A 19,802-nucleotide genomic window follows, 5' to 3' on the forward strand; every position below is an offset into this window, starting at 1 on the left:
CTTTTACCCCGGTCCCCAGCTAGTGGAAGAGTGCAGCCGCACCGTGCGCCAGTGACAGCCTGACGGTGAGATCTCTTCTCCACCTCTCGAGGTTAAATCGCCAGCCTGGCAAACGGACCTTGGGGCCAACCAAGCGCCGCCTCCCGCCGAGCTTGGCGAGACCAAGGTAGCCCAGCCACTTGTCTCTAGCCCTTTCCAGCTCGCCCAGGCTTCCTCTTGAACCAATCTCCGGTCTATTTTGGCTCTTCGCTAGGTTCTGTTGGTTGGGTCGATTTTGAATTTGGCACTAACAGGGGTGTTTAACTCTTTGGGGATCGTCGAAGGGAGACGACGAGACAATCCGATCGAGCCTCCCCAAAATTCGGGCTTTTATCGCGAGCAGAAAAACGGCCTTTCTTTTTTGCCTTTAGCCATCATTAGGCCTGGCTCGGGTCTCCCTCTTGTCGCTGACCTGTGTGGTTTTGCGACCTTGTCTCAACAGGTATTTGATACAGGCAAAAGTCTTCAACGACACCGCACAGGCTGTGGATTCCAGCCTTGTTGAGGGTTCTCGGCTCCTGATTCTTCGACCGACTATCGGATCTTTCATTTTTATTTTTTATTTTTTTTATTTTTATTTTTTTTGTTTTTCCTTTCGTTTTTTGCTTTCTTTTTCCTTTTCCCCTCTTCATTATGCGATGCCTCCGTTTCTCCCCTGGACTTCTGATTGGAGAAGAACCCTTCAGCAGTAGATCAATTCAATTTTAATGCCATTTGAAAAATGTCCGTCCACCAGGGTTCGTGAGTCTGACAAAGAGACAGACGGAGATCGACGCAATCGCTCTTGATGAAAATTTCTTTTCCACTCATTTCTTTTTCACTGCTGTGCATTAATTATTGGTTATATATTTTGGCTGGTTCACAGCTTCAATAATAAATACGAAGGATACAGCTTAACATCCTTGCCACAGGTTAATGTACAGTACATACTTCTATCTTCGTACAGAACTCTGTACGTCCTTGGGGATTGCTCCCGAGTCAACCTATTTTGGGGTCACTACCAGTCAAGAACCGCTAGTTTGCTGGCGATGTCGGGTGATTTTTTCTGATTTCTCATTCCCGCCGTGAGACCCCGGGTCCTGAAAGACAATAACCACTTCCCATCCAAAAGAAAGCACACTCTCTTCTCCTTGGTCGCAGCCATCACTATTTTGTATGTTTTCTATTCAGTTTTTCGTATATATTTGACCACATATTTCCTCCTTTTTCCGACTGGACGAAACGTGGATTGAGCCTTTTTTCCCCCCTCCCCCCCGGTTCGCTTCTCCCTTTGTCCTTCGCAACGATACGGAGTGCGGGTAACCTTATCCTACCGTCGCCACTCCCCGCACACGCCGAGGTTGGTACCACCAGTGGACAGGTCCCAAACGGCTGCAAGCAAACTCAGTCGGATATTATTACACATTCTTTCTCATCGATTCACAGCAGTGGGCAGGATCAATTCCCCTCCAAGTGAGAAATAGATTTTCGGGCGCTCCTCCAGTGGTGCGAGTGTCCCAGATTTGCTCGCGGGTGGGAAATACATCGAGAAGCATTATTAGCACGAGTGCCGACCCCAGGGACATTCCTAAGCTACCAGCGATCGTCGTGCCACTCTTCTCCACCTGTGTGCATCTGTCAACAACCTTCAATTGCAGATAACTAACATCCGTATCTCTCGATTCTCGTGCCGATCTTGTCGTTCGAAGAAGTTGAACCTGAACACTCGACTTCTCTGTCTGTCCGCGATTCAATCCAACGCGAGCTCTGGTCACCGGCCCCCTCAAAAACCCAACCGAGTTTATTTCACCTCTTGGTCCAAGAAAAAGAGATACTTGCCCTCTCAAAAACGGATTAACTTCCCCGGCGAACCTTGGAATTCAGATACACCGAACCGGAACCGCGTTGTTCAGGAAATTTTTGCCCTCACGTTGAAAGATCGTTTGCGGTGTGAAGGTATGTACGTACATACAGTTACAAAAAGTCAACCTTGGTTCGATCTCCCCACATCCCCTGAGCCAGATCCTGATCTGTTAACCCTGCCGACACCGGTTTGTTGCACACATACCCTCGAGATAACAATCCATGTATGATCCTAGCCCGTCGGCGCATATTTAATGTCACACGGGTGCCACAACTGAACGCCTCTTCCATCCCCCTGGTTCTCTTTCTAGGCCTATTACCTGAGCTTTTCCGCCGAATTTTTACCTCCACCCGGATTATGCTGAGGATATACTTACCTGTTGATAGAAGTAGCTATTGTTGCGCGTGGAGTTGCTTGGCTTCTTGTCGCGACGACCAGATTGTGACATCGAACTACACCTCCTCTTTCGATCTCGAGCGATTGTCCAAAATATAATTCCAGTTTCCCCGCCGGCGAACACAATCCTACGTTACTTGTCCTGTGGAAGCTGGTTTTGAGCGTTGCTATCTCGATATCCCGATCTCTGCGTGTCAGAGAACGTACATAGCCCTCCCCCCTTCCCTGTTACCCAATTGAAGACCCTCGGTGCCGCCTGCCTGGTCTGAGCGATTCCCTCCATATTCCGTCAACGTGGCTACGCTTACGATCTCCCCGCCCGGAATGGGGGCGGCTTTTGACGCACTTAGTATGCAACAATCCTTAGGGCAACGAAGACCGGCCTCTGCAACCCTCCCCAGCTTTGAACTCCCCAACCCCCAGGCCCAGCAGTCGTCCCAGCCGAAACATCCACTGCATTCGAGTGTAAACGCAGGGCAGCCTTCCATAGGCGGTGTAAAAGTCGGAAATCTTTTAACCCCACCAGAGAACTCAACATCGGATACTCCTGGCCAAGTTCAGCCATATTCACAAGCTTACTGGCCAACGGCCTCATACAGTCTTGCTCCTGGTACGTTTCGTTGTTGCTTGCGAGTTTCCGTTTAGTTTAGCATTAAGCGGCTCACAGAAATCAGGTCGCAATACTTCACACTCATCAGCGATGCCGGACAGCCTAGCACCATCTTACGGTCAAAACGCCGTGTATCCTTCTCCGCTTTCTCCCTCGCCAGCACTCTCTGCTTCCTCAGCTCAGCAACAAGCTCACGACCAGCAGCAGCCACAATCTCAAAGCCAGCAACCACCACAGCACCCTCCTCAATCACACCAACCTCCAATGGCCCAGAGCTACACGAACCCAACCAGCGGGCCTATCCAACCGCAATCTGCATCCCAGGCAAACCATCTTGATCCTTATGGGCAAAAATATGCTTATGGAGGTTCACAACATTCCCCAACTCCATCAAACTACAACCTTTTCCAGAGTGGGCCGTCTTCAGTACACCCCTCAAGCTCCAGTGCATCATCTGCAAGGGTGCCCGGAATGCCAGTCCCTTATCCTCTCGATACTCAACAGCCGCTACCACAATTTACACGTCCGTACCCGTCCTACTCGCTTCCGGCTATGAACGGCCCCGTTATGAGCAACATCCATAGCCCTAACAATCAAATGGCGCTAATAGGCTCCATGCAACCCAACCTTCTTCCTGGCTTCAGTAGCGGTCATGCTGCTAGTTTACATCATGTGTACAGCGGGCATCCCCATCCGCACGCACATCACTTTAATAGTCTTGTTCCACCCCCACAAAATGACCGACCATTCAGATGTGATCTGTGCCCACAAAGCTTCAATAGAAATCATGACTTGAAACGACATAAGAGGATACATCTGGCTGTAAAGCCATTCCCGTGCCATCATTGTGACAAGAGCTTCTCTAGAAAGGATGCCCTCAAGGTATGCCCCACCGCCCAAATTATAATATATTTACTTCTTGCATACTGACCCACGGTTTAGAGACACATTCTTGTGAAAGGCTGTGGCAAAGACCCTGCATCCGACACAAGTACCTCTTCAAGCACAACCAGGTCAACTTCAGCATCAGTTGTGGGTACAGCTGTGAAAAAGTGAAGAAATGTGCAACGCTATGTTTCTATTGTTAGACCATGTCATCGCGATAATAACACGGTTAACGCTGATAAAAATTCAATCCACCCGATATCCGTTTAGCGAAGAAATTTCTTTTGTCTTTTGATTCCTCCACCAATATCGATTTCATAATTTGATTCCCCAACGTGGTTTATATGATTGCTATGATCCGCATTTCTGTTAATTTTGTGCCCGCAGCAATAATTTCTTTTAATTTTATGTCCCTACTTCTTGCTGCTATACCTTTTTTTTCTGGGCGGAGAAGTTTACAGATGCACCCATTCGCATATGTCTTTTGACAAGGGAGTTGTTGCGTTGTGAAAGATGTGCTTTTATCAGGTGTGTCCCCTTTTTGGGTATCCTATCTAGCTTCGTCCTTGTTGGCTCCCTGTTGAGCTAGTTTTCTGGGTGCTCTAAAACAGTTTTATTCATATTTCTCTATTACCTAATTTTAATTTTATTCTTCTTTTCTAATTATTTTTGGATTTCTTGACTGCCGATACTATATTTATATTAATTTTCTATTCTCTCCGAGAGGTATTTACCGTGGATAAACCCTTTTTTTTTATCCCCGCCTTTTCATTGGCTCGAGCGCGGAATCTGTTTTGCTGGAGGTACTTAATTTTGAATTTCTTCTTGCCAAATACCCTTTTGCCTTATATTTACCTCGCCGGTGTTCTTCGTTGACATCTTGTGACCATGTTGCATTTTCAACAGCGCCGGCTTCTCCGGCATACCATCATGGTTCCAATAGATACCCCGGATATAAAAATTGAGTTACCCAAACCAACTGCACATCGATAGCGTGGCAAGCACGTAGAATCTGGGAGTGTCGGCACAACCCACCTTTCGTGCACCGTATCCCTAACCCCAATCTTAAAGCTCGGGGCCGACAAACCGAAAAGCTATCATCGCTGCAAAACCATTTATTCTATGATCGCCATACTCTCCCTCCTCATATACTCGCGGTAAACACATCCTTCCACTATTCCAAACCACCCCATGTGCGCCCGTTGATTTCCAACAATCTTCCTCCCAACTATAACATGAATGTCCACGCCCAGTCCTTTAACCACAATCCTCATCGTGCTCGGTGCTAGATCGCCCAGTTGGGGCGGGGATCGTAGCGACCTCCCATCATTGTCGTGGGAAAAAATAGCAACAGCGTTGTTGATGCAGGAGAAGAGGAGGAAGCGGCGGGTGGATTTGTTGAAGGTGTGGATACATCTGTATTCGATGCCAGCATTGTTTCTTGTTGGGGGAATGGTTATGTCGCACTAGATGAGGACATAGCTGCCGATGGTGGCTTGGCCACAATACCAGGTGCGAGCGGAGTGTGGCCCCAGTTCTGTTTTGCGGGGTGGGACATGAGGAGGAGATATATAGCAAGGCTTGTGGGGGAGAAGTGTTGAACGGTAGAGTACGTACCTCGTCGCGGTATGCTAGGTCTGTGAAGTAGAGGCTTGAGCCCTGTATATCCATGTTAACGTCCGCGAGGCGAAAGGGGATAGCGCTTGCCCATCCGATATCTGGTAGGAGTTCTAAAGACTCTGTAGACTCCGGTGGGCCGCATGGGCATACGGGATCTGTGCTCCGTACCCTGCGAACGTTGCAGTTAGCGTGATCAGTCCATGCTCACTCAAACAGAGGGTGGAAAACACCGCACCATCATAGGGTTAAACGTCCCTCTAAATCCCAATTCCTTGATGAGATACGTCGACATATCTTACCGTCCGTCCCACTCCATCCCAATCGGGGCTCATACTTCCCGCTCGACCTACTGCCATAAATGGATATCGTTTGCTTTCTATGATGCCGGTAGGACATTTTCTTCGTCGACCAAGAAAGGAAAAGCGTTCGTGCTGCTTGCGAGAAAATAAAAAAAATATATACTCCATTATCATCATCATCATCATAATAATAATAATAATAAAAAAACAAAAAAAGAAGGAGTCTAGCTTAGGGCCACTGAAACCCCAGGTCCGGGGAAGGAATTGGACCGAACTAGATCCGGAGGCGACGAAAGAATTTAATATAGTGACTCGTGACATGGATATCTCTATCAACTGGCGCTCTTGCAGTGGTCAGGTTTGTAAATGCGGTAATGAGCATTGTGAGGAAAACGTGGAGGGAAACGAGCCATAGCTGGGGGTTATTGTTGTCAAAGGGAAGATGCACGGCAAAATGAATTAAAGTGGCCGATGTGGGCGTTATAGAGACCATGCTACCAGCGCATCATAACTGGTTTTCATCATATTTTGTTAGACGAGCGTACGAGGTTGGCTTGATGCTATGGAGGGTATATACAAGAAAAAGCATCCGGAAAACGGAGTCTTGCGCGTGAATCCGCAAAACCAGTTACTAGAATAATCCCGAAAGCCGGTCTGTCCATGAAAAATTATTATTGCAAGAGAAAGAAAACCAAAGAGATAGTCTCAGGTAGTGACAAAGGGTAGCCGAGTTTCCGGGTTATAGAACGCGGCGTAGTCTCCCTATCTCGAGTCCCCATGTCACAGCCTGCATATGATAGCGTTCGCCGGGCTTTTCCGTGGAAATTGGGGAGGATTTTGGGCATTGTCTGCTTCAAGGTAGGGACGGACAACACTGGAAGCATCCAAGCAGGTATTGGATATACAGCCCTTGCAAGAGCGAGAACGCTGTGGATTCCGTAAAGTGAAGCATTTGCCACTGTGCGGTTAAATCCACGTTTCTTTTCTTGTTCGTGATATTGATATTCTCGAAGTGGTTAGTACTATTTGGAACTGTGTTCCCAAGGACTGCAGGTCGACAGGGGTCCTTGAAAATGTTCTCATCGCGAATGATCGCTCGAGCAAGCCCTGCAGATCCGAGCGGCGAGATCTGCAAGCCACCACGCCTGGGACGTCACACAAGTCCAACGGATCGCAGAAAAAAAAGCAATGTGGCGGGAGGAACTTCGTAGCTAGTGTAGTCAATCACCCACTCACCGACGAACCCGGTGGGTCCGGGAGCCATGTTCAATGGCGGCGAGAACTTACGAGATATGTACTCCGTATGGAGTGAATGAAGCCCGATGTTGACTTTTGAACTAAGCTGGGTCGTTTAATAATGAAAGTCTTCGCGAGTCCTAAGTAACTTTGCCTATAGTTAGTACTCTGTATATAACATCCTTATACTCTGTACTCTGCACGGAGTATGGTGAAAGTGTATCATCTCGACTCCTCAGTGCTCCGTAGTTAGTTACATAGCGACGGATGAGTTACTCTTATGATGTCTGCTGAGCAAGTGATCGGTCAAAAGTAGCTTTCAGGCTATTTTGATGATAACTACAGAATGCAGAGAGCTTAGAATCATTGCAACATGGGATTTTCTGCGCCAAAGGAAAGCTCGTCATTATTTGAATTGGTTGTGAACAGGACCTCCTACCACTGAAATCGCATAGTGACTTGGGAATGGGAACATTGTAACAAAGTATTCCAAGAAAATTCTGGAAGTTTTAAATGCATCTTAGTTGTCTGAGCCAGTGATGCTCTATTACACGCTTAACTCAGGTGCAATGCGCTTGCAATGGCGGTCTGGATTGTCTGACAGGCGAGCTGGATTCACTGGGTTGTGATCCGGCGGAATGTATCTGCAGACCCTGCCCATATGCTTCCTGACGTGTCTCTTGCTGGGAGGTATAGTAACTAGCAAGAGAGAGTTAAGCTAGACCTCCAAAAAAGAGACAGTGCCTTTGTGGAGTTATAATAGATGGAAAGACAGCGCAAGAGGTAGAAAATAATTCAAGACACTGAGGACTAGAGCCGTGTATACACTAATGGTTGGGTTGAGAGCTGCAGAAACAACGTTTGTTTTCAAAGCATATTTTATATGTCAACATTTATGAACCCAGGGGCTTCTTGATGACTACTGCGGTATGTCTTGAAGCAGGAGGGATATATTGCACTCCTTGCGCTGCCATATTGGCACTTTGACAATGCCTATTTGCCGTTTTGTGGTTTTGATATTTTATAAGAGAGACTGGAAGGAATATTTATGAACCCCATAATGAGTAGTAACAAGACATGCATGTAGTGATAATATTCACGGGCATGGCTGGTGGAAGGGTATAGGGAGGAGTGCTCCGATGCCCCTAATATATAACCATATTAACAGTATTGTTGGTAGATGATATGAAATATTTGTTAAATTTTGCCATTTCAGCATTCATTGCATTGAATAGTAGAGCAATCCCCATTACATGAGAAAACCCATAACAGTCATAATTGGTCCTGGATATTGTCAGGTAGTAACCGTGTAGTTATTTGGTTGAGTACTCTGTAGAAGAGTAATTGTATCGGGCCTGTCAAAAGGCACTAGTTTGTCACTATGTAGAGCAGTCACTGGCTTCACCATCCAGTTCGGAACACATTATGTTGAACATGTTAGGGTCTTTGTATCTGTTTTGTCCTGATTTGAGGACTTGCGAAAGTTTATCAGACATATCAACCCAGCCAGACGCGAGCTGCTGCATAGTAGGAATGTTATAAAGAGCGCCTGTGGAGAAGCTCAACAAGTTGTACTTTACAACAGCTGGGTTTGTCCCATTAATTTAAATGTGAGCAATGTAGAACTAACTGTTTAGTGCATTAAATGCACATGGAGCGATGGGCAGCTTTCTGCTTTGAATCACTGGAGCACTGGCTATTCACTGGGCCAGGAGGAGAACTAAGTTGGTTTTCGTAGGCCGCATCAGCTTGGGAAAAACAAGAGAAAAAGGAAAAGGAATATTGCATGCTTCTTGAGTCTCTCCAGTTCTGAGTAACCTTGGATACGCTCCCAAGTCGGTGGTGGCTGTGAGCTCAACAAAACATAGGCGTCCTCAAATAGCGGACTCCTAAGGTAATCTAGGGAGAATTTTAGCGCCAGTGGATGATTGCACCCCGCGTCGTAGCCTGACCGTCTTGAATATACTTGCTGCGGCGAAGGGGGACATGTCCGCATCCCCGGACGCGTTGCCAACAATCTTGACCAGTCTGAGGAAGCGCCATCGGTTCTGTGTTTTGTAGCCCGGTTTTGAAGCCACAAATATGAGAGGCGTACGATTTCGCTCAAGTTGTTTTCGATCCAAGGTTCGGTTTCGGTTATGTTCCTATGCCTTGTATGTATGGACGTATATACCTGTACCGAAGAAGTCTGCACGGTCAAGAAATTGCTAATGACACAAAAGTCAAGCGTATCATGACTGTCGGCGTGGCGGCTTCAGGGATCAACACAAGATGCGACCGTGAGACCGGGAAAAACAAGCATGCCACATCATGAGCTGCTAGAACATAGCCCAAACCCCTTCTTGTTGTCAAAGGTCGGAGGGATCAAAAATGAAATGTTATTACCAAACATCAACCCAGCCCTTCGGAGCTCAGACGCTGTCCAGGGTTCGAGGCCCTCATCGTTTCCTAAGTTCTCCTTTAATAAAGTAGCCAAGACGCTCGATCATATCACCGGGGCCGATTTAAGAATGCCGTCCCGAAGAGTGCCAATAAATATCAATGGATCATCTGAGACCAGCGTTGAATGTGCCAGCACAGCGGGGAGCAGGTTGCAGCATAGCGGTTAAATCAATGAAGAGCACCGAATGGGTGACTTTCTGCGCCATGTTATGCGTGGACTCAGCAAGATGGCCGACAAGAAGTCGCATGTAGGCCATCCGCGCAGGGATGTTGAACACCTCTACCAAGTCATCTTTCAGATTGATCGTAGAAAAATGTGGATGACACTTTATCCAACTGTCAATTAAATCAGGGTCACAAAGGAACTGTCCCTCATGGGATGTCAACATAAGGGTTACACTTCCGCTGACACAGGCAAACGCTAGAAGATCTTGATCATGGACGCCATTATTCCGCCCAACAATGGAAGACTCACATTACCCGTCGGGATAGAGAGGGGAGAACAACTGCAAACTAAGGTCAGCATGAATCGAGAATTAGTTCGCGGAGGGGGTTAACTCACCCTTGGGAGAGGGAGCAGAAACAGCCTAGAAGAAATTAGTGGCAGGCTGGAAATTGAAAATTTCTCCCGCAACACCTGCAAAGTTGGCCACCGAGGCCAGCGTGACCTAATTATCAGTTGGGGTGTGAAGCTCACTAGAGATTGGGAAACCCAGTACAGAGTACTTATGTAGACCTGTAGAACCAAGGCCTACGGATTGACCCACCTTCGCGAAAGGGGGAGGGGGAGACGGGCTTCCTCCAAGGGAGGAGAGGGAGGAGTAGGAGGAGAATAGTAATGGCAGAGGAGCCATTATTCTGAATTTCCGGGATCATGGATTAGCAAACTTTTTATCACCTAAAAGGCAAGGTATTCCTGATAGTCTCCAAGAAACATTCGTATCTCCTTTATGTTTGCTTGATTGACTGTAGCACTCAAATCTTTCGAACATCGAGATACTGGGTCATTCCAGACTGTGCCTTTGTTAGACGGTCAGGTTGGATACCTGTTTGCAGCAGATCGCTGTGGTTTGGCAACATAATCACAGCTTTGGTACTCTGTAGTCGCTTTTTTCTCAGGACAGAGACACATTTTTCTTCAAATCAAATTGTGAGGCCAGGAACTCTCACTTTCCACCCTGGATATGAGATTAGCGATGCCACATCCCCAAATCAAGACTGTGTCTTGTGCTTCAGAGACTGGCGAATGTAGTCGAGAAGCTGCGATCTATAAGTCAATTTATCCAAGAGATCCTGATAAGCGAGCAAATATCTTCGCAGCTAATCGGGATGTGAGTTGTGACCATTAAAAGATGCTGCAGTGAAAAGCCAATTGCGCTAAATATGAAGTGAAGTACGAAGTACGGAGTAGAGTCTGCACCCTTTCAGCAGTTCGAGGTGATGCGCGAAAGCAGCCAAGTCGGAGAAAACTGAAAAACGCAAAGGTCAAAAAAGGGGCTTTTAGCTCGAGTTATAACTTAGCCGAGCCACTCAGAGCGAGTGATGTCCTCCCGGTCCAACATGCCAAAGCCACTTGTCGCTTGTTCTGAAGTTATTGTACGAAGTATTTCATTTTCATTTTCATTTTCATTTTATATTTTTATCTTTTATTTCATTTTTTTTTTTTTCCCCCCTTACATCAATCTTCTCAGCTAGATGATATGGAATATAGTCATTGTATTTTTTGTTCTCGTATTCTTGTCTTGGGGATCTTGTTCTGGTGTTTTGGTCCAAGCAGACACGATACTCTCTATTTCCCCCTGGACAAAAACACTTCCAGCTGGTGATGGACCTTGAGGCTTAAAGGAATCTCATCTTTCTCAGGATTCCGACGCCGTTTGTGAGGTCCGTCCGCAGAAGCTGCTGATGGTTATCCCAACAGTGAGGCGAACACATCCTGCGAGGTAGACGTGGGTAACTATGGATAGTACAGGGTACACGGCAGATGCTCTGAACATCGGGAGCTAGGCTAAATGAGGGAAAAAGAATCGGAAGAGCCGAACCTACGGGTTTTGGCTTCATGGCCAGCGCCAATTGTATTCGGAGAGATTGCTGGGGTGCATGCAGCTTGCCTGCATTGCTCACAAAGTCCTCCAATGACAAGTGGCGGCGCAGCAACAAAGATCAGGGGAGTCGCCATGCATAACCGCCCATGAAATCACTGCCCTGGCTACGGAGTAGTAGCCAGCATATAGACTTAAGTAGGCCTCTTCCCCCGGCGCCTAACTCTCACGGAGACACAGCAGCTTTTCTCACCGGTGCCCATGCAAAAATACTTTGACCTTTTACCGCGTCTACGTGTTTGTGTAACTTCTCATTCTCAACATGGCCCTTCAATCCTTCGATAGCGATGCTCTAGGCCAGCTACAGTCTGAGCAGTCACAGCTGCTCGACGCCATCGATGAGCTGCGATCGCTGCACCTGGGCCACCTCGTCGAGCTACCTCAGTTAATCGTGTGTGGCGATCAGTCAAGCGGCAAAAGCTCAGTGTTGGAAGCCATTTCGCGTGTACGGTTTCCGGCCAAGGGTGGTGTCTGCACCCGATTTGCAACTGAGGTTATCCTGCGAAGAAAACCTGATTCGGGTATCAGGGTCACGATAGAGCCAGGCCCTTCTCGAGTGGATGAAGAGGAGAAGAGGCGATTCCGTAATTTCCCGACTACATTGGCGCCCGACACCCCGCTCTCTACCCTGATCGAGTCGGCGAAGGAGTGCATGGGAATCTCCTCTGCAGACGAAAGAACGGCAGGCTTCAGCGACGATGTACTCAAAGTCGAAATTAGCGGGCCCGACAAGCCAGGACTAACTCTCGTTGACTTGCCCGGCTTGTATCATGCTAAAAGCAAAGAGCAAGGGGCCCAAGGAATCCCAATTGTCCGCAATCTGGTCAAGTCATACATGAGCAACCAACGGAGCCTTATACTTGCAGTTATTTCTGCCAAGAACGAATACAACAACCAAGAGGTCTTGGATCTTGCGGAAAAATACGACAAGAAGCGCGAACGAACTCTTGCTATTATAACCAAACCAGACACGCTGCCGAAAGGCTCTGAGGAAGAACAGATGTATATTGACCTTGTAAACAATGAGCGGATCAAACTCCAGCTTGGGTGGCATGCGCTGAGAAATCGGGATTACGACACACGGGATATCTCTGATGGTGGCAGGGATGAAATGGAGCGGGAGTTCTTTTCAGATGGCCAGTGGACCAACATCCCTCGTGAATATGTTGGGATAGACACTCTGAGACCCAAGTTGAGCACCATTTTACTAGACCATATCAGTCGCAGTCTACCAAGTCTTATCAAAGATATTGAAAGCAAGATTTGCGACCGTCAAGCCAAGCTAGACCAGCTTGGAGAAGAACGCGCTACTGCTGGGCAAAAGCGGTCATATCTCCTCAACGTGAGCAGTCGATTTGAGAAAATCACGAGCCAGGCGGTCAATGGCATGTACGTGGATGGTTTTTTCGGGGGGATCTACGCGACGTCCGCTACATCAGACTTTAAGAGGCTTCGAGCTGTCGTTCGACGCTTGAATGAAAGCTTTGCCTTTGATATGATGACTAAAGGTTGTCGTCGGCTCATTGTTCACGAGGATCCTAAGGGTGGATCCCAAGACCGGCGACCCGAAATCCCGACTAACTCCTCAGTGGGGAAATGCAGCGATTCTGCAACGATTACGGTAGCTGACCTTGAGAAAGAGGTTAGCGAAATGGCAAGAAAAAACCGAGGAATTGAACTTCCAGGCACTTCCAACCAAGTTCTCGTCGGAGAGCTTTTCCGCGATCAGTCCAAACCATGGGAGGGCATTGCAGAGACATATCTGACAAAAGTTTGGCGTGCAATCAAGGATTTTACAGAGCTGCTGCTGCTACATCTCACTGAGAAAGCTAGCTACAGAACCCTAATGAGCGGCATTTTGAATCCAGCTCTGGAAACCATGAAAGAACGTGCCCTGCAAAAACTTCAAGAGCTAGTCTTTCACCATAAAAATGGGCATCCACTGCCTTTTGATGGAGTGTTTCTTAAATGTATGGACGGCCGACGGCAAGAACGTCGCCTTGCGCTGCTGGAGCGGAAGCTTTTGGAGACGTCTCCCAGTGCGGCTAATGATAAGAGCAAGGCTATTTTTAGTTTTCGAGATATCCAAAAGGCGGTATCCGATCTTGAAGAGGATTCGGGCAATCAATTTGCGGCACGTGAAATTATTGATCTGATGGAGGTATACTATATTGTAAGTCGAATTCAGCATTCTACTCTCACCTGTCGCAAGGCTTTCCGGTCCGATTGCCTTCACATGGTGTATTCCGAAATATCGAAGAAGATTGCGAATGACTAGATATATGCGCTGACTTTGAAGAAAGATGGCCCGAACGACGTTTATCGATAATGTAGCTATTTTGGTCACGGAGAATTGCCTTATTACTCCCCTCGAAACGATCTTCACAGCTCTTACCGTAAGCAACATGGACGATCAAGAGATCAGGCGGCTCGCTGCCGAACCGATGTATGTTCAGCGGAACAGAGAGCAATTCCGTTCAGATCTTTCCAGGCTGAATGCTGCGCTAAAAGTCTGTAAACATCATATTACTGGTACTGAAGCTTTGTTTGACACTCGAGTCAATGGTAAATTTCCCAAAACAAACCCCTTGACATTTTAAACGGCTGTTCATATTTAATTATGTGAATTAGGAGCACCAAACTTGTTGCAGGTAGTAAGCGAGCGTAGGGAAGGTCCAACGCATTCCTCTTCAACAGCGGATTTGTCTAAAGATTCGACCGCTAGAATTCAACACAAAGAGAAGAATTCCGCCGGTTTGGTGTCGCAGAAGCCCATACACACCCCGTCCATCTTCGATACTCCGTCTTCAGCGGCCCCCTCTGATGTCAAGACCGCGACCAACGCCGTATTTCAAACTAATAGCTCAGCCCCTGCTCCGTCGACTAAAAAATCCGACATTTCCGGGATTTGTATGGAAAACTCTGGAGCCACAAAAACCGGGGCACTAGTAACTTCAAAATCGACCTTTCCCCCTTCCAAGTCTTCTATGTTCTCATTCCCAAGAGATGTTGCAAACTTGGGAAACGATTCCCCTGATACTAAGGAGGCCCCATCTGGATTTTCCGCAAGACACTCTGGGGGTTTTCAATCCTCCGGAAAGTTCTTTGGGGACGTTAAAACTGTCTCTGGTCCTGGATTTGGATCCACCCCAGAGACTGGCGGATTTTCATTTGGCAATCCTGTAGTATCAGCAGCAGCACCGAAACCACACTCCGGCTTTGGCAGACCAAGGGAAGAAACGCCCAGTACCAAAGGCTTGGGCAATGGGTAGGTAAGAATGTGCCGCGATCACCAGGGCCTTTTGCCTTTGGCTTCCTCCGCCTGGTGGACATTACGTTGTAGCTTCTCGACTCTTGCAGTATAGAAAGATGATTTCATCAACTTTGAAGGCAGTTAACTAATTGATGGGCACTACACAGGCCGTACTTTGAAGAACGTCTCACTTTATACAATGGCATTTGCACTGATTACTTCTACTCCATTACAAGCCTCTTGATAAACAATTCATTCGAGGTCAGCTGACATTTATTATAAAGCCCCTTCCATCTAAAAGCACTCGTCTCACCATATATCACGACCTTTTCCATCCGGAGCACCCAATTATATCTCCGACGCATTCACTAATGTCTAATGTGGAAATAGGAATTAAGGCTTGCGGATTACGCGCTTGAGGGTTTGTCGCCCTCATGAAGTGCCAGGGAAACAAGGGTAATAATACCTTTCTCTTTTCACAACTTCAATACTCTTTTCTCTGCTGTCTTCGCTGCATTCTGTTCCCGCGCGTCTTTGACACTATATGTCATTTAGTTATCCGCACCAGTGACTATGATAAAAAGAATATATTTCAAATCCAATTTTTACCACCAACGGAGATAACGATACTAGAAAGGAAAGGGAAAGCCAGAGAGATCCCCGGGAGATTTCTGAGCCGGTAATACCCTATCTATCTAATGCACGTAAGGGATGTCAAAAGGGTCCAGTCCCCGTTTGTAGACAAGATTTACATTGTTTTTCTCTTTCCCGGTCATACTTTTAACCTCCTGTATCCTTTATATTTGATATACTTCATAACAGCCAAACTTTGAAACTGGCTTCCATACGGTCCTGCACAGACCAGCGGCGTTCACTGCTTAAGGATGGGCTTCAATGTACGGTATATATAAGACGTGCTGTCGGTGGATTATGTTCCGTTCTTAACAATGTAACTATGCCATTGCTGTGGCTTATGTGTTGTAGTGACGATGGGAGCACAGTCCCAACAAGGGCTGTCATCACGGCGCTGCCCCTGTGGCAAGTTCAGGGTCCTGGTTGTGGCCGTTGTGTGTTTCCTTTTTCCCTATTTAGTGGAGTCGTGAGAGCAACGATAATGCTGATTTGAGTACGGAGTAGCGCCAGTTTCTACCTCCAGAATGTTTACGGAATTTAGTTAATAGTTTACATTTCCGAGAGTCTGTTTCAACTTCTGCAGTGCATCAGAAACATAATATGACAACCACCCACAGTGAACAGATTGAGTCTGAAAACCGATTCCATTGCTCGATCCAAGTTACGGCTGCCATCCGTAGATCTATTGGCGGTCATTATCTCACCCTGCCCGGGATCATATCAACTATTTCCACTTTCACTTTCTCTCACCTGAAAATTCTGAAACTGCAGTAGTGTTTGGCGCGCGGGATCTTCATCTCTCTCTGAAGTTTGTTTGACACAAAAAAAAAAAAAAAAAAAAAAAAAACAAATGAAAGGAAGGGGGGGGTATAGTTACAACTCGATAGGCGAATAATCGATCACCTTGTGCATCATTTAAAACGAAGTAAAAATAGCAAATGGGGGAACTGAGGGGACTATTATGCCTTAAAATGCACCCTGGCACAACTCCCTAAGAAATATGACTCGAGGCAGCCTTCTCCTCGTCTTTGAATTCGGCGAAAACCCTGTCCTCTGCCGGCACCACACCCATCCTTTCAGCCTCCTCGAGGCTAAACGTTCCGAACTGGTCAACATCGTCGATTTCGCCAAGCCCAGGCGGCGGAAACACCTTGCTGATCAAGACATAAACAACAAAACTGATAGCAAACCCGAGAGGGTATGCCAAATTGTACAGCTTGACGCATGCTTGGGGCACGGGGATCGATGGGTTGATGGCATTAACAAAACCCGGAAGCTGTGGTGCAAAGCCAACAACCCAAGCAGCAAAGGCACGAGGATTGATCCCATGCCAGAAATAATAGATGCCTTCAGGACGAGGGTGATATAGGTCGGACAGCTTGATCTTGCGAGATCGAACCACCCAATATTCACTGATCATCATGCCGCACATGGGTCCGAGGAAGACAGAATACGCCGACAGGACGTTGATGAATGTGCCAGCGGAGGAGAGAAGTTCCCAAGGGCAGAGGGCAATGGAGATGACAAGGCCGATATACGCCCCACGTCGGATGTTGATGAACTTCGGCAGTAAGCCACTGAGGTCCATACCGGCGGAGAAAGCGTTATCGATCGTGTTGATCGCGAGCTGACACACAACCAGGCCGGTCCCTGCGAAGAAGGCTCCGGCGCGCGATTTGGCGTTGTAATCCGCTTCCAACCACATGAGAGCCACGTCCGGGGGGTTCCACAGAGCAACTCCGTATATCTTCTGCGTCGCGGAGGAAACGAGACAGCCGAGAGTGGGCATGATGGATCCAAGGAGAATGATGGAGAACCACTGTCCAAAGACTTGGTCTCCGGGTTTGGTTGCAAATCGGGAATAGTCCGGCTGATTCGTCAACCCGACGGCGATGCCCCCGACCACGGTGGTGATGCCGTTCACGATCGACCAGCCCAGCTCGCTGGAGGAACTCGTCGTGGAAGGCTGTGTGAGGAGGGGGCCAGCTCCATGTGCGGCGGTAAGGGCCCAGATCGTCATTCCCACGAGCGTGATAAAGGAGATCGAGTTCATGACGTAAAAAAGACGCTTTGTCCTCTCCGGTGGGAGATATAGGATCGGAATGGTAAGCACATTGTAGACCACCCATCCGGTGAATTGTTTGGTGGTCATGTGTGCTGATTCCGGGAAGGTGTTCTCCATGCGATGGAAACCCGAGAAGATCGAGGCGAGGATGGCGGTTACGCACAGGCCGCCGGTCCAGGATTGAACTGCAAACCACACGACGGAGAGCAGGATTCGCTGGAGGAGAGCCAGGTACGAGCCGTAGATACCCCAGACCACGCGAGAATAGACGGGAAAGCCGATATGCCACTCGGCGCCCACGAAACCGTTGAAGACCGCAACTGCGGCGATGATGATCTTTCCAACGATAACGGCGATAACAGTCTGCCAGACGCTGAGGCCGAAAGCGACGAGTGAGGAGCCACTCTGCCAATTACTCAGGGCAATCTGGTTGATGGCCCAGAAGGACAGGAAGGCGTATACGTTCCATGTCCTCCGGCGAGGAGGCAAGGGACGAATATCATCGTTGATCCAAACTGAAGATGTCGTTTCTTTGGAGGTGGGAACATAGAGGAACTCGACCACCCTACGAAAAGACATGATGGGATGAAAAAAAAAAGAAAAAAAAAAAAAAAAAAAAGAAAAGGAGAAGGGAGAAACGATATCGACACTGCTAGGTAGCGTAGCAATGCGATTTGATGACGGGGGAGGGAGACAACTTCCCCTCGGGAAGCGAGTGGAGAGGAGGAGGAGGCAGCATTTATGAATACTTTTTTTCCCGATGTCGCTGGGAGGACATGTCTACGGAGCTATCTCTTGGAGAAGCTGTCGCTTGGAGGCGAGACGAGGCGGAAAGGCTCTATTCCGTGCAGATGGAGAACCCCCCTCTTGGAGAAAGTCTGGGAGACAGGAGAAGGGACTGGCAAACCCAAAAAGAGGCTGGGGACCCTGATAAGGAAAAAGCTGCCCCGGGAAATACCAGCCCGAGGTCAACCGAGACGGAGTTTGCTTGCTTCCCATGTGGCATTTTGTGGGGAAGCATCCGGCGAATTTCACCAAATCAGAATCCCGACAAAAAAAAAAAAAAAGAAAAAAAGAAAAAGAAAGGATATGGAACTGGGCCCTGGGTCATCCTGAGAAGGAGTCTGTACTTCTGCACTAGTTAGCCATCTTCCTGGAGACTGGGTTTGTGTGGGCCCCCATCCATATACCTGGGTTTCCCGTCGCACGCGATGCGATGCGAAGATAGAAGATGGGAGAGATATCGATACACCCCATAGATTGCGGCCGGATGGGAAACGGTGGTTCTCCCCATGGTGAGAGCGAAGACGATGATGATGATGATGATGATGATGTTAGAGCTGCATGGTTCCGGCTCATCTGGCCAGGCTTGCGGAGCAGCAGCCTGCCCCAGGGACAGAACAAGACCGCGAGAGAGTTGATCCAAGTAAACTTTTCTCGAAGCTCTCTTAGGATGGGCTGGATGGTGGTTGAGCTCGTCCACCCAACTAGTTTAGTTGGTTTGAAACTACATAACCAGCCCAACCTTATCCCCACATCATGATCGTGCTAGCCATGTAAGTACTTTATGCATGTACTCCGGACGTGCAGGACATATGTACATATATATATATATATATATATATATATATATATACTATGCTGCACGCTTAATGTCCTGCAGATATATATATACTATGATGCTAATGTCCTGCAGAAAGACGCCTCGATGTCCTTTTTTTTGAAGTCGCGAAGAATGCAACGTGGGAAAAAATTTCCTCCGCGATCGGTCTCCGATTCCGCCCCTTCGAGTGCCCGGCGGGAGAGCGCGCTGATTGGTGGAAACCGACGCGCGGGGACGGAATCGACCCCAGCCAATCGGAATCGCAGGTGGCCGGTGCTCGTGTTTTCCGTGCAGCTCAAAAGACTCGAGAGAGACAAGCAGCGGACGGGCGAGCTCCATCCGGGCAAAGGTGGTGGTGATCTGGGCGTGGAGGGTGGTGGGTTGGGGGGTCTTTTTTGCCCGGACATGGCATCCTGCGAATCCGGTCACGTTGGCCCGGGTAATTGGCCAGAAAACCTTCTCACAACCAGAGCTGTCGGCGGTGGGGATGCCCGCGTATCGATGAGTCCACGGACAAGGGGGGGAGACGAGAGAGAGAGAGAGGGGATGGGGCGGGGGGGTTGAAAGGAAGATTTGTGGGAAGAGGACATATAAGGTCCTGGCGCTGCGGTCGAAGGGCGATATTCTCCTCCTCCTCCTCTTCTTCTTCTTCTTCTTCTTCCTCCTTCGTCTCTTAGTTATTTATTTATATATATATAAATTTTCTTTTTTTTTTTCCCTTTCCGTAAGCTGACTGATAGATACGTCAGACCAAAGGACAGCGTAGAGCACCGTTT

General features: G+C 48.0%; 7 protein-coding genes across 7 annotated transcripts; 4 read left to right on the forward strand and 3 right to left on the reverse strand.

The window, feature by feature from the left end:
* The first annotated feature begins 2,183 nt into the window (after nt 1-2,183).
* CIMG_10011 (uncharacterized protein) lies at nt 2,184-4,438 on the forward strand. The gene is made up of 3 exons (XM_001238988.2): nt 2,184-2,888; nt 2,953-3,770; nt 3,831-4,438. The coding sequence occupies exons 1-3, from the start codon at nt 2,603-2,605 to the stop codon at nt 3,942-3,944; spliced, it is 1,218 nt and encodes a 405-aa protein (XP_001238989.2). The 5' UTR covers nt 2,184-2,602; the 3' UTR covers nt 3,945-4,438.
* Nucleotides 4,439-4,870: 432 nt separating this feature from the next.
* On the reverse strand, nt 4,871-5,816 carry CIMG_10013 (uncharacterized protein). The gene has a single exon (XM_001238990.2). It carries the CDS (start codon nt 5,442-5,444, stop codon nt 5,100-5,102), a length of 345 nt encoding a protein of 114 aa, XP_001238991.2. The 5' UTR covers nt 5,445-5,816; the 3' UTR covers nt 4,871-5,099.
* Nucleotides 5,817-6,183: 367 nt separating this feature from the next.
* Nucleotides 6,184-7,004, forward strand: CIMG_13532 (uncharacterized protein; the record flags this gene model as incomplete). Its single annotated transcript, XM_004444595.1, has 3 exons — nt 6,184-6,261; nt 6,479-6,630; nt 6,746-7,004. 3 exons carry the CDS (start codon nt 6,184-6,186, stop codon nt 7,002-7,004), a joined length of 489 nt encoding a protein of 162 aa, XP_004444652.1.
* A 2,470-nt stretch (nt 7,005-9,474) lies between these two features.
* CIMG_10015 (uncharacterized protein) lies at nt 9,475-10,224 on the reverse strand (the record flags this gene model as incomplete). Its single annotated transcript, XM_001238992.1, has 4 exons — nt 9,475-9,706; nt 9,846-9,876; nt 9,933-9,957; nt 10,138-10,224. The coding sequence occupies 4 exons, from the start codon at nt 10,222-10,224 to the stop codon at nt 9,475-9,477; spliced, it is 375 nt and encodes a 124-aa protein (XP_001238993.1).
* A 1,510-nt stretch (nt 10,225-11,734) lies between these two features.
* Nucleotides 11,735-15,444, forward strand: CIMG_10016 (dynamin GTPase; the record flags this gene model as incomplete). Its single annotated transcript, XM_001238993.2, has 6 exons — nt 11,735-13,645; nt 13,776-14,037; nt 14,104-14,744; nt 14,893-14,986; nt 15,116-15,181; nt 15,281-15,444. 3 exons carry the CDS (start codon nt 11,735-11,737, stop codon nt 14,742-14,744), a joined length of 2,814 nt encoding a protein of 937 aa, XP_001238994.2. The 3' UTR covers nt 14,893-14,986; nt 15,116-15,181; nt 15,281-15,444.
* Nucleotides 15,445-16,349: 905 nt separating this feature from the next.
* Nucleotides 16,350-18,002, reverse strand: CIMG_10017 (NCS1 nucleoside transporter; the record flags this gene model as incomplete). The annotated part of the gene is made up of 1 exon (XM_001238994.1): nt 16,350-18,002. One exon carries the CDS (start codon nt 18,000-18,002, stop codon nt 16,350-16,352), a length of 1,653 nt encoding a protein of 550 aa, XP_001238995.1.
* Nucleotides 18,003-18,654: 652 nt separating this feature from the next.
* On the forward strand, nt 18,655-19,590 carry CIMG_10018 (uncharacterized protein; the record flags this gene model as incomplete). Its single annotated transcript, XM_001238995.1, has 2 exons — nt 18,655-18,918; nt 19,120-19,590. The coding sequence occupies 2 exons, from the start codon at nt 18,655-18,657 to the stop codon at nt 19,588-19,590; spliced, it is 735 nt and encodes a 244-aa protein (XP_001238996.1).
* Between the last annotated feature and the right edge of the window lie 212 nt (nt 19,591-19,802).

The sequence above is a fragment of the Coccidioides immitis genome (genome assembly GCF_000149335.2).
Source record: "Coccidioides immitis RS genomic scaffold supercont3.5, whole genome shotgun sequence".
Lineage (NCBI taxonomy): Eukaryota > Fungi > Ascomycota > Eurotiomycetes > Onygenales > Onygenaceae > Coccidioides > Coccidioides immitis.

Bases quoted from the DNA above. Each gene is read 5' to 3' on its own strand.
- CIMG_10011 (XM_001238988.2), top strand. From the start codon at position 2,603: ATGGGGGCGGCTTTTGACGCACTTAGTATGCAACAATCCTTAGGGCAA. The intron at 2,889-2,952 runs GTACGTTTCGTT...CACAGAAATCAG, and splicing joins CTCATACAGTCTTGCTCCTG to GTCGCAATACTTCACACTCA. The intron at 3,771-3,830 runs GTATGCCCCACC...CCCACGGTTTAG, and splicing joins CTAGAAAGGATGCCCTCAAG to AGACACATTCTTGTGAAAGG.
- CIMG_10013 (XM_001238990.2), bottom strand. From the start codon at position 5,444: ATGGATATACAGGGCTCAAGCCTCTACTTCACAGACCTAGCATACCGC.